At 44.4% G+C, this 13,286-nt stretch overlaps 1 protein-coding gene and 1 pseudogene across 1 annotated transcript in view; both read right to left on the bottom strand.

Annotated features, from left to right (window-relative positions):
• Window positions 1–3,778: 3,778 nt before the first annotated feature.
• Window positions 3,779–3,896, bottom strand: LOC126237855 (5S ribosomal RNA; annotated as a pseudogene).
• Window positions 3,897–5,598: 1,702 nt separating this feature from the next.
• The window catches only part of LOC126234919 (glutamate receptor ionotropic, delta-1-like), a 191,641-nt gene continuing 183,953 nt past the window's right edge, over window positions 5,599–13,286 (bottom strand). The window contains exons 11-12 of the mRNA XM_049943659.1: window positions 11,473–11,741; window positions 5,599–5,953 (exon numbers count right to left, since the gene is read on the bottom strand). Coding sequence (XP_049799616.1) covers window positions 5,599–5,953; window positions 11,473–11,741 — 624 coding nt within the window. The remainder of the gene's footprint in view (window positions 5,954–11,472; window positions 11,742–13,286) is intronic.

Here is a 13,286-nt window from a genome sequence, read left to right as displayed (position 1 = left end):
TGATTAATTGAACAGCGTAAAAAAAGGGGGCATACACTAGTTGAAGTCTGTAATGAGCTTATAATGTTTAAAAGGCATTACAGTAATAAAAAGCGATGAAATAGGACACGACAAAAGTCAGATTGTTAAAAAGAGGAAGAGTTAAGAAATAGTAGTTGACATACGCTCAAGTGCCAATAGTCTAGATGATGACATAAGTAATAAACACCTTTGATAGTGTACAGAACAGTATTAAAAACTATAAAACAAATAGCTAAAGAAGTCACAATGAAAGAAAACATAGTGCTCCACATAATCAGCGCCCTCTGTTAACGCTATCGCAGAATTACGCATAACAAAAGATTGTGACCATAGACGTAAATTAAAGGAAACTTATCGTATATACGGGTCACTGTTTTATTCGCAACAATGTCGCAGCTTGTGATCCTACAGATCTTATTCCAGTTGATCGATAATTCATAATTATTTTGAGCATTCTTATTTCATTCTTGCTGATGTGGTCTCTCCATTTATTACTATACTCCTTGATATCTAAGTTTGTGTCTCTAAGTCTTGTTTTTGTCTGATTATTCCTTATCACATCAGATTCTCTACAGCCAACTGCTCTTCTGAAAAACCTCTCTTCCGCAACTTGTATTCTTCGATCATTCCCAGATGTTACAGTCCAAGTATCACTGTCATGAAGTATATTAGTATTGGCTTTGTTTAGCTGACTTTTTTGGGTTTCTTTCCTCACATTGGTGTTCAGTGTTTTGGATATTATTCCATTAATATAATTAAATCTTCCAATTTTTTTCGACATGTGTTTTTCGTTTCTGAAAGAAATGGAATTTCCCAAGAAGCTCTCTATGTTCTAGCAGTTTATTACAGTTTTTTGGAACCGTGTCTTGACCTTTAAGAGCCATTACTTTTGTTTTTTGGGTCGAGATTGCTTCACTATAGCTCTTGGCACTTATATTTACAAATGTCTTTTCGAAGGCTGCCGTTGTTATCACAAGTTGGTCATCAGCAAAGAGGTCTGTCCTTAGATAAGTCCATTGGTTAAAGTTATAAGTGTAACACTCTGTTTCTTTTAGCCATTGTCTCTCAGTGTATCATCAAGGTAGATATTCAAAAGTTTCAGAGACAAACTTTATCCCTGGGAAATGACTAAATATATAGTTACTTTAACATTTTTTCGTTAATGGAAACTTCGGAGTGTTGGTACGTCCACTGGATCACTCTTAGTAACTGGTGTGACATATCTCTGCAGTCTAGTATTCCTCACAACATTTTCCTGTTGTCTGAACAGGACCTACCCCTCCTGAATCCAATTTCTTCTTTCAGCAATATTTTCTTTAAACTGCTGACCGTCTTTGTGTTAATATCTTGGAAACTATTTTATATTCAGTGTTAAATAAATAAATGCCCTACACTATTCTCATAGTGTTTTCTGTCCCCTTTCTTAAATACAGGTGTTACTAGGCTAACTTCCTGATGTTTCTTTTATTTCATCATCTTCTGTATATTCTGCATAGTCACTTATTTAATTATAACAAGTACACGACAGAAAAAACAGAAACACCAAAAAATAATTAACGTAAACTAATGAAATTTCGGGAATACATTTGTATAGGTAGCATATTTAAGTTATTAACATTGCGAGAGCACCAAAAAAAATGGTTCAAATGGCTCTGAGCACTATGGGGCTTAATTGCTGTGGTCATCAGTCCCCTAGAACTTAGAACTACTTAAACCTAACTAACCTAAGGACATAACATACATCCATGCCCGAGGCAGGATTCGAACCTGCGACCGTAGCGGCCATGCGCTTCCAGACTGTAGCGCTTAGAATCGCACGGTCACTCCGGCCGGCTGCGAGAGCACATATTAATGTACGCGCGAAATAAGCTATTAGAAATTTGAAATGCTCGTACAACGAAAACTGTGTAACCGCTAGAAAGTTGAATGCAAGCGCGAAAACGGGCATTCATTGTTCTCTACAGGTGCCGGATGTCGGTTTACGGGATTGAGTTCCATGCCCGTTGCGCTTGGTTGGTCAATACAGGGACGGTTAACGCTGTTTGTGGATGACGATTGCTGGTGTTGTCAGCTGATGATGTCCCATATGTGCTCGATTGGAGATAGATCTGGTGACTGACCAGACCAAGACAACATGTCGACACACTGTAGAGCATGTTGGGCTACAAAAGCGATTGTGGGTGAGTGTTATCCTGCTGGAAAACACCCCCTGGAAACTTGTTCTTGAATGGCAGCACAGCCGGCCGCTGTGGTCGAGCGGTTCTAGGCGCTTCAGTCTGGAACCGCGCTACTGCAATGGTCGCAGTCTCGAATCCTGCCTCAGGCATGGCTGTGTGTGATGTCCTTAGGTTCGTTAGGTTTAAGTAGTTCTAAGTCTAGCGGACTGATGACCTCAGATGTTAAGTCCCATAGTGCTTAGACCCATTTGAACCATTGGCAGCACAACAGATCGAATCACGAGACTGACATACAATGCTGCAGTTAGTGCCCGCGGGATAACCACGAGAGTACTCCTTCTGGCATGTAAAATGGCCCCCCAGACCATACATCCAGACGTAGAGCCAGTGTGTCTAGCATGCAGACAGATTGGTCGCAACTGGGCTCCTTCTAAACAACACACAGCCATCACTGACACCGAGGCAGGGCCAGTTTTCATCAGAAAACCGACAGATCTCCACCCAGCCCTCCAACAGATCACCGTTTGACATCACAGACGCTGTAAATGGCGGTAGTTCAGGGTCGGTGGAATGCACGCTACAGGGATCTGGCTCGGAGCTGTCCTCGAAGCAACCGATTTGTAACAGTTCGTTGTGTCACTGTAGCGCCGCCTCCTCATCAAATTGCTGCTGCAGACGCAGTACGATGCACCAGAGTCATACGCCGAACACGATGGTCTTCCCTCTCGGTGGTGCCTCGTGGCCGTCCTGAAGCCGGTCTTCTTGCTACCGTGCATTCTCGTGAACACTGCTGCCAGCAATTATGTATAGTGGCTACGTTTCTGCCAAGTATTTCTGCAGTACTGCAGAAGTAACATCCAGTTTCTCGTACCCCTTTTGCACGACGTCGCTCAAACTCAGTGAGCTGTTAATAATAGCGTTTCTGTCGCCTTAAAGACATTCTTGTCGAGCGTCCACTCACCACGTCCAATCTCAGAGGTAGCTAACGCTCACGACCGTTACGATGTGTATTTAAAGCAAACTTCATTTTAATCCTCCCATTGGCGTCACTAGCGCCACTCTTATGCGACTGACGTGAAATTGGAACAGATAGCATCTCTCAGATGTAGCAACATGCCTACCAGCTTTCGTTTATGTCGCACAATTCTTGCTTGCCGAACGCGGTGGCCACGCGGTTTACGCGCTGCACTCCGGAACCGCGCGACTGCTACGGTCGCAGGTTCGAATCCTGCCTCGGGCATGGATGTGTGTGATGTCCTTAGGTTAGTTAGGTTTAAGCAGTTCTAAGTTCTAGGCGACTGATGACCTAAGATGTTAAGTCCCATAGTGCTCAGAGCCAATTCTTCCTTGATGTGGCGTTTTTTGCGTTAGTGTATATTAGCACTCCGTCTTCAGGCCACGAGTGGCCTACCGGGACCATCCGACCGCCGTGTCATCCTCAATGGAGGATGTGGGTAGGAGGGGCATGAGGTCACCACACCGCTCTCCCGGTCGTAGGTTGGTATTCTTGACCGAAGCCGCTACTATTCGGTCCAGTAGCTCCTCAATTGGCATCACGAGGCTGAGTGCACCCCGAAAAATGGCAACAGCGCATGGCGGCCTGGATGGTCACCCATCCAAGTGCCGACCACGCCCGACAGCGCTTAACTTCGGTGATCGCACGGGAACCGGTGTATCCATTGCGGCAAAGCCGTTGCCCGTTAGTGTATATTATCTGAGAAGAAATTGTTTTGTTGCACACTTCAAGAGATAAACAAAATGCGGATTCAGGATCTTCGTGGTAGTTTGAAACTGTGGACTGTATTAGGGCTGGAACCTTAGCTCTTGCCTTCTGGGAGCAGTGATCAAGTGATCTTGTCAACTGAGCTATCCAAGACACAAGACACAAATGAAACTCCAACCTTCCAGCAACGCATCTCCTACTCTTCAAAGCTCCACACATTCTCTTCTGCATACCTCTATGGATTAGCATTCCCGGTAGAAAGGGTATCGCAGAAAGGAAGCTTACCTGCAGCCCGCGAGTTTTCCCGGAAAACGTCTGTGACTCTACAGCGAAATGTCCCCTTAGGTTCTTCCTCAAAAATAAAAAATAGTTTGAGCGCTGCCTCCTAAAGAGAAAATGGGATATACGAGTACCAGTCCATTTCACTGTTATACTCTGTCAGAAAGTTTCAGTAAGGCACACAGTCTGCTGTAGAATGTCCGATTCGTATCGGAATTCGGTTGCAGTTTATTGTCCTATATCAAACATTTAGACAGTACCAGTTACAGTAAGTGCTATTCTATAACGGGCAACAAGAATTAAATACAGATCGTTTGACACGTAATAGCGTGCGAGTGCCTTACGAATTACATACAGAAAAGACGAAATGCAAATCTGTGAGTAATCACGTCTTACTAATTTTAAGGGCGACAAAGTAGCCAACTATTCTAAGTACACAAGGCATCCGGGAGTGAACTGCTGGGGAACGTAGGCAGACTGCTCTGTACCGGGATTTAAGTATCTGAAAAGGGCAACTCAGAAAGCTATATTAGCTGGTAGCACACATTCGTTTTAGAATATCAATCAAATCCCTCACTGACGGACATATACCAGTGCCTCCCAAGGTAGGGATAAGAAAAGGAGGGAAGGTAAGTCTTTAACGTCCCGTCTATGAGGTCATTACATAGGGAGCACGAGTTCGAACTGTACGTGAATGTGTAAGACAATCGGCTGTTGCCTGCAGGAACGACCCATTCTGATATTCGTCTTAAACGGTTAATGGATGGCATGACCCATTGGCCAACAGCATCATCCAGCCATTTCTGTCAGTACCGTGCGCTGCGGAGTGTGGGTAGAACACACAGAATTCACTTCTGCTGTGTCCTCACTGTGTCCACCTGCTTAGCTGAGTGATGAAGTGTTTGCCTACCATTCAACGGGACCCGGTTCGGTTCCCGGCCGGGTAGGAGACTTTCTCCGTCCATGAACTGGCTGTTGTGTTGCCCTTATCATCATCACCGACACATAAGCCGCCCAGTGTGGCGTCACCTGAAATAGGACAACACGGGGGCCGAACTTCCCGGATGGGGCCTCCCAGTTAACAATGCTACACGATCCGCGGCGAGTTCAAAGACCCCGCTGTCATTGGAGGCGCCCTCCAGAGCGAAGGAGAGGCTGTGGTATGCTGCAGGGCAAAATGTTGGGCATCGCAGAAGACTGCATATCAGTGGGGACCAGGAAGTACCATCGAGTAAGCCCTAATCGGCCTTCTTCCTTCAGAACAACGGGATCACTTGCTCAGCGCTCAGTGCGAGAATGAGTTTCCGTACAGGTGCCAAGTTATACTGCATGAGACTTACAGGAATTGAAGCCCCTCAGTTCTTTCCAGGACACCTTGCGTACTGACTGACTGTAGCTTTAACCGAGCCACTGCACGGAAGGGCGGGGCAGCGCCATGGCCGGACACCTGCTCCCCGTGGGGAGGGCGCCGGCCGCGGACGCCACGGGACGCAACATTTCCGCAGCGTCGCCGTCGCCGTCGCCGCAGAGGGTGTGCCGCAGCCTGCGCAGGAGGCGGCGCCGCTTCCAGACGAACTCCGCGACGGTGAGCGCCGCGGCGCCCATCAGTCCCGAGCCGAGCAGCAGGAAGGCCGAGTAGACGTCGGCCAGCCGCGCCGAGTTGAAGGCCGACTCGTCGTGGCACCGCGGCAGCGGCGGTAGCAGCGCCTCGCGCGCACGCGCCAGCGCGCCCACCTCGCGCATGCGCAGCAGGCTGCAACCGTGATGAAGGTGACGTGTGTGTTAGGAAAGCTTAAGCGACAAATTTTCATGTTTTCACCGTTCACGCATATACAGGAAACTGGAGATTTCAGTATTTCCAAGAAGACTAACAGCCTACTAATTTATGAAAAATTAACAGTATCCAAGCGAATTCAGTAATTACACTAAAGTGAGAGCAACCTTATTCTGCAGTTTCGATGTGGTAAAAGTATCTGGCCTCGCTCACTATCCGGAGCTTAACCACCTCATTTATTAAGAAAAGGTTCAAATGGCTCTGAGCACTATGGGACTTAACATCTATGGTCATCAGTCCCCTAGAACTTAGAACTACTTAAACCTAACTAACCTAAGGACATCACACAACACCCAGCCATCACGAGGCAGAGAAAATCCCTGACCCCGCCGGGAATCGAACCTGGGAACCCGGGCGTGGGAAGCGAGAACGCTACCGCACGACCACGAGATGCGGGCATTTATTAAGAAAGGATAGTGTGATACCCTAACAGGAAAGAGTGAATATACTCAACACACAGGCAGCAGCATTATTGTGGTTCTTACTTTCATAGGTGCTGTGTTAGTCTGTAATTTTGTGTGTGTGTGTGTGTGTGTGTTGTAGCGCCCCAAGGAAAGAAAACCCCAATTAAAGTAGGGAAGTGAGTTATCTTGACAGTGATGGCAACTATTGACTATAAAATCTACACTGTAATATTTAAATTAACACCTATATCATTCAAATACTGAGAATAGCATACAAAAATGGGAGATGAAAGGAAAGGATTATCATAGATTCTTTATCAAACATCTATAGAATAAATTCAAAATCGTATGAACAAAGGTTAAATCCAAGAAAGTAATCCAGTCAAAGATAACACCACGGAAGAGAGTTGTAGCGGCATCGGAAAGGAAATTCAATGCAACTACAATCCAGCTCAGATACGGAAATGTTCATTTAGTTAGTTGCTCTTGAGTCGCTCTAGAGTACTTTTGCGATAGTTGTCTGGACGCAAACGCTATTAGATTGTTTCAGTTTTGGAAGTTTGATAATTCGTGAGGTAGAGAGTGAAGTATTGCTCAGTCATTCGACTGATGAAAGTTAATCTTTACTGTTCTCAACGTGACGGTATAGTTAGACGAGTGTTAGACTTCAATTAAGTGATATTGGTGTATCGGACTTAGCCTTCATGATGATGAACAGTTACAAACCCTGAGAGCAATGGATCAACGACAGTAAAACAATTAGTATCCTTGAGTAGGACACAATAAAATGAAGACACGAAGAAAGACAAGTACGCCGATTAGTCAAAAGTTGTCGTCAGCGTCACGATTACTGAACTGAACAGAATTTAATCTTGAATGATATATCAGTGCGCGTGTGTTGTAGGGACAAACAAGTAATTACAGAAAGAACAATAAAATCTGAGTCAAAAGGTGTCGCCTAACTCTTTCAACATTTTACGTGACTAAGTGAGTACATGAATAATGGACAGTGAGGAGTGATTCAGCTGCAAAATACTAACGCGAATTCTTTACAGACGAATGGAAAAACTGGTAGAAGCGGACCTCGGGGAAGATCAGTTTGGATTCCGTAGAAATGTTGGAACACGTGAGGCAATACTAACCTTACGACTTATCTTAGAAGAAAGATTAAGAAAAGGCAAACCTACGTTTCTAGCATTTGTAGACTTAGAGAAAGCTTTTGACAACGTTAACTGGAATACTCTCTTTCAAATTCTGAAGGTGGCAGGGGTAAAATACAGGGAGCGAAGGGCTATTTACAATTTGTACAGAAACCAGATGGCAGTTATAAGAGTCGAGGGGCATGAAAGGGAAGCAGTGGTTGGGAAAGGAGTGAGACAGGGTTGTAGCCTCTCCCCGATGTTATTCAATCTGTATATTGAGCAAGCAGTGAAGGAAACAAAAGAAAAATTCGGAGTAGGTATTAAAATTCAAGGAGAAGAAGTAAAAACTTTGAGGTTCGCCGATGACATTGTAATTCTGTCAGAGACAGCAAAGGACTTCGAAGAGCAGTTGAACGGAATGGACAATGTCTTGAAAGGAGGATATAAGATGAACATCAACAAAAGCAAAACGAGGATAATGGAATGTAGTCAAATTAAATCGGGTGATTTTGATGGTATTAGATTAGCAAATGAGACACTTAAAGTAGTAAAGGAGTTTTGCTATTTAGGGAGTAAAATAACTGATGATGGTCGAAGTAGAGAAGATATAAAATGTAGACTGGCAATGGCAAGGAAATCGTTTCTGAAGAAGAGAAATTTGTTAACATCGAGTATAGATTTAAGTGTCAGGAAGTCGTTTCTGAAAGTATTTGTATGGAGTGTAGCCATGTACGGAAGTGAAACATGGACGATAACCAGTTTGGACAAGAAGAGAATAGAAGCTTTCGAAATGTGGTGCTACAGAAGAATGCTGAAGATAAGGTGGGTAGATCGCGTAACTAATGAGGAGGTATTGAATAGGATTGGGGAGAAGAGAAGTTTGTGGCACAACTTGACCAGAAGAAGGGAACGGTTGGTGGGACATGTTTTGAGGCATCAAGGGATCACAAATTTAGCTTTGGAGGGCAGCGTGGAGGGTAAAAATCGTAGAGGGAGACCACGAGATCAATACACTAAGCAGATTCAGAAGGATGTAGGTTGCAGTAGGTACTGGGAGATGAAGAAGCTTGCACAGGATAGAGTAGCATGGAGAGCTGCATCAAACCAGTCTCAGGACTGAAGACCACAACAACAACAACAACAAAGGAGTGATTAGTTAAAACAGTATTGCGGCGTATAAAAAAAATATAAAAAACATTTACTCAAACATAAGTTATCTCGGGAGTTAAGTAGGACCGTTGTTAATATCTGGACGAATCAACGGCTCCTCGCTATGTATGATGTGAAAAACGACCGTAATGATGAAATCAAGAATCAAGATTTTATTTCATCGCCGAACTAACCGGGCATAAAAATAAAAATAAACAACTGCAGTTTACCAGTTCGCACAAGCTGATAAGACTGTTGCGGACAGATAACAGAATATTTCTAAACCACGCGAGAAATTGTGTTCTTCGAGAGTTACAGGTGCTAGTCCACGTCACACAGATGGGGATGAACATCGTTACGAGTCGCGTCTCCTCCCGGCGAGTGAAGAAGGAGGGAAAGGGATGTGTCAATGTGTGTGTGTGTGTGTGTGTGTGTGTGTGTTTTAAGTATAAGTAATTATAAGCCTTCATATGTCAAACAACATCTTTTATGATGTTTTCTCTTTGATTAAGTCAGCTTGTCAAATATTGTTTTAAAATTATCTTTTTTGAAGAAGCAGCTAACTACCTTATGTTACTGAGGAATAGATGGGACTTTGTCCCACACAGGCTTCTCACATTGGACTTCTGCTCATCAACATCTGACAGAGTGGGACTGGCACACTGAACTACGGACAGAAGAAGGAAGAGAAGAAGCAAAAGAAGAATAACAGTATGACTTGAGAACAGAATCGATCGATGTAGCATCAAAAACGTCGATCATTACTTCCATTGTAACAGATATCGACATGGAATGTGCAAGTCGATCGTCAGTGTTCGGTAATAGACTGTGGGCCACGGATGATGAAATCATGAAAAGGGTGAAGAAGAAGAGGAGAAGAAGCAGGAAGTTAACGAAGTAGAACAATGAGAAAAAGAAAGACCTTCTGTCATAAGAACATCCTAAATGAATTTAGAAAACATTTATCATCTACAATGTGTTGCAAAAGATCAACAAATCCTAGGCCAGTATTTGATATACTCAACATGGCATATCGATGGAAATGGAAATGGGCGTTTGGCGTCATTGGCCGGAAAGCCACTTGTGGGGCAGGTCCGACCGCCTTGGTGCAGGCCTTACTACATTCGATGCCACATTGGGCGACCTGCGCGACGGATGGGGATGAAAGGATGATGAAGACAGCACAACATCGAGTCCCTAAGCGGAGAAAATCGCCTACCCAGCCGGGAATCGAACCCAGGCCTGTAGGATGGCAATACATCACGCTGACCACTCAGCTATTGGGGCGGACGGCATAGCGATGATGGGAAGAAAAACAGGAAGAAGGGGAATGTGAATGGGAAAGAGAATGAAAAGGGGAAGAAGAGAAGGGGGCAAGGAAAACGAGAAAAGGAAAGGGAGAGAAGGGGGAGGAGGGGGAGGAGCAGGAGGAGGAGGAGGAGGAGAACAAGAATGAGAACGAGTATGAGAACGAGAATGAGAAAAGAAGGAGAACGAAAAAGAGAACAAGAAGGAGAAGAAAAAGAAGAAAGAGAGCGAAAATGAGAGAACGAAAACGTGAAGAGAAGTAGAGAACAAGAAGGAGGAGAGAACAAGAAGTAGGAGAGAAGGAGAAGAAGGAGAGAAGGAGAGAAGGAGAAGAAGGAGAGAAGGAGAGAATCAGAACGAGGAGAGAAGGATAGGATGAGAACTAGGAGAGAAGCAGAGAACGACAAGAAGGAGAGTAGGAGAGGAGAAACGGAAAAGGAGAGGAGAGAAGGAAAGGAAAAGGCGAGGAGAGGAGAAAAGGAAAAGGAGAGAAGGAAAGGGAGGAAAGGAGACAGAGAGAAACAGATGAGCAGAGGAATGGAGAAAAAGAAGGAGTAGGAAATCGAGAACTAGAAGGAGAAATCAAGAGGAAAGGTGAAGGAGCAAAAAAGAAGAAGAAAAGGAGGAGAAAAGAAGAAGGTGGAGTGGGAAAATGGAGCAGTAGAAGTAGGAGGAGAGGGAGAATGGAAGCCTGTGTATAGCTAGTGGAAGAAGAAGAAGCACTTTACGGTGAACTAATATCAAAAAAGCCCATCGTTTCTACTATATATCTAAAGAATGAAGGACACCGCTCATAGTGATTCGAACGTTCAACAGAATGGATGTAAAAGAGGAATATGGTAGGAAGGAGAAAGACGTGAAGCTTTATGGATATTTAAGACTGGACCGACATCAGAAATGTCGACCACATATGCTTTGGCGATGAAGAATGTTCACAACGATGGCCGACATCCGTGAGCTCAGTACGTAGAATGGGACGAGAGGGGGAAGGGAGACAGAGAGAAACAGAAGAGCAGAGAAGGGGAGAAGAAGGAGGAGAAGGAAAATAGGAACAAGAAGGAGAAATCAAGAGGAGCAAGAAAGAAGAAGAAAAGGAGGAGAAAAGAAGAAGTTGGAGTGGGAAAATGGAGCAGGAGAATTAGGAGGAGAGGGAAAATGAAAGCCTATGCATGGCAAGGGGAAGAAGAAGAACCACTTTACAGTGAACTAATACCAAGAAAGCCCATCGTTTCTACTATATATATGATAAATGAAGGACACCACCCGTAGTGATGCCAGCGTTCTGCAGAATGGACATAAAAGAGAAATATAGCAGGAAGGAGAAAGACGTAAGGCTTTGTGGATATTGAAGACTGGACTGACAAAACAAATGTCGACCACATATGCTTTGACGATGAGGAATGGCCAGCATCCGTGAGCGATGGCGAGTACGTGCCTGAGGTTGAGCAGGCGGCGGAAGGGCGAGGTGCGGCTCATGGGCAGCGCGACGGAGGAGCGGGTGGCCTCGACGGGCAGCTCCCGCACGTCGCAGCGGCGCTGCAGCTCCACGGTGGAGGCGAGCGCGCGCCGGGCCAGCCGCGAGCTCACGAAGAAGGCGTAGCCGCCGCGCACGGCGCGCCGCAGACCCTCCGACGCGTCGTGCACGCCCGTGTTGCCCACCAGCCCGCGCAGGTACAGCCGCCGCAGGTGCGAGTCGTTCGCCGTCTGCGGCAACACGCCTCTCAAACTGGTGGAGGGAACTCCATCTTGGACCATCTGAGCAGCCATTGGGACGTGCTAGCTCCTTAAGGATGACACAACACTGGTGTAATATTCTGCAATACTTATTATGTATTTCGCGAACCGGTTTCCGGCTGCTACGCCATCATCAGGTACCGAGACAAATATGAGTGGCTGTCAAATTTTTGAAGGATAATTTACAGCACAGCCCGGACGGGATTATGAGTAGTATTTCCAGTTAGAAGTGGCCAGTAAGAGAACTGTGTCTGCTCATTCAGTACTAAGCTAAAGCTGATGGATATATGTTTATAATTTCCATGATTTCAAGTGAGATCATCTTCCTATCCTTATGTATGTGTTGTAATGCTTCAAGTTGCACCTCGCTACTATGGCGTTCTTTAAGCAGGTGGTATTCGAAAGTAGAAGCTCCTTTTCTTAAGTTTCCAGCTTCTGAAGTATTGACTCAAGCGGATGCATTTTTGCCTGCCAGACTGAGCAGTTTAAAATTTGCCACAGTTACCAGTAATTAATCCGTCACCTTCAGGACCAGGACCATGGTCGTAACGAGAAAAAGGTCGGATTATACGAAAAATCTAATATTTATTGCAAAAAATCTAAAAAGACATTTAGTACAAAAAATTAAACGATTTAAGAACTAAAAGACGTCTACAGTAATATAAAAAGATGTTTTTTACACAGTGTTAAACAATATATTAACCAAAAAAGTCTAAACACTCTATAATATGCATTGGTTTTAAAATGAAAAACGACAAACAAATTACAGTACTGTACTGTACTTAATGACGTATAAACGATATATACTGTAAACTAAAAAATGTTTATAGCACTCTATATAAAAAAGAAATTTCTTAGAAAGAAATGAACTACTGTATGTATAAACTTAGAAATGATTACACTGTATGCATTGTTTTTACAGTAAAAACGAAAACAAATTACTTCGAAAAAAGTCAGTGATAAACCTTTTCTTAGCAGATGTTATTCTAGGTTTAGCTGCAGTGTCCCTCCATTTTTTTGCCCACAAAACATCAACGGAGTTGAAGTTGGATTCTGCCCGATGTATTGAATGTCGATGTCAAAAGCATTTTTTGCATCGTTGTGTGAAATCCGGGGGGGGGGGGGGGGGGTTCGTCTTCGCCGTCCGAGTCCTCATTCACAGTTTCTGGCTAACAGCGGCAGCAATCTGGTCGTCACTGAGCTCTTCAAAAGTGTCACAGTCTTTGTCACATCCGTTGATCCACTCTTCAACTTCATTGGCAGGGACGTTCGGCTCCAGAGTTTGCAGATCTTTAACGATTTCCAGTGCGTCGTTGTTTTTCTCATCTTCGGTATGCTCATTTTCAGTCATAACTTGCGGCCAAAGCTTACGCCACGATTTCCGCAGTGTCAGGTTTCATTTCATCCCATGCTGCAGCGATTGTGTAGATAGCATCTTTGATGTTCAGACATTTCATTGCCTCAAATAAGTTATGACCTCCTTCAGATTTTTCCAAAATTGAGCTGATATACTTT

This window comes from Schistocerca nitens, chromosome 2, assembly GCF_023898315.1.
Source record: "Schistocerca nitens isolate TAMUIC-IGC-003100 chromosome 2, iqSchNite1.1, whole genome shotgun sequence".
NCBI lineage: Eukaryota > Metazoa > Arthropoda > Insecta > Orthoptera > Acrididae > Schistocerca > Schistocerca nitens.
Note: the sequence above shows the minus strand (reverse complement) of the source record. Positions and strands in the feature narration are given on the sequence as shown.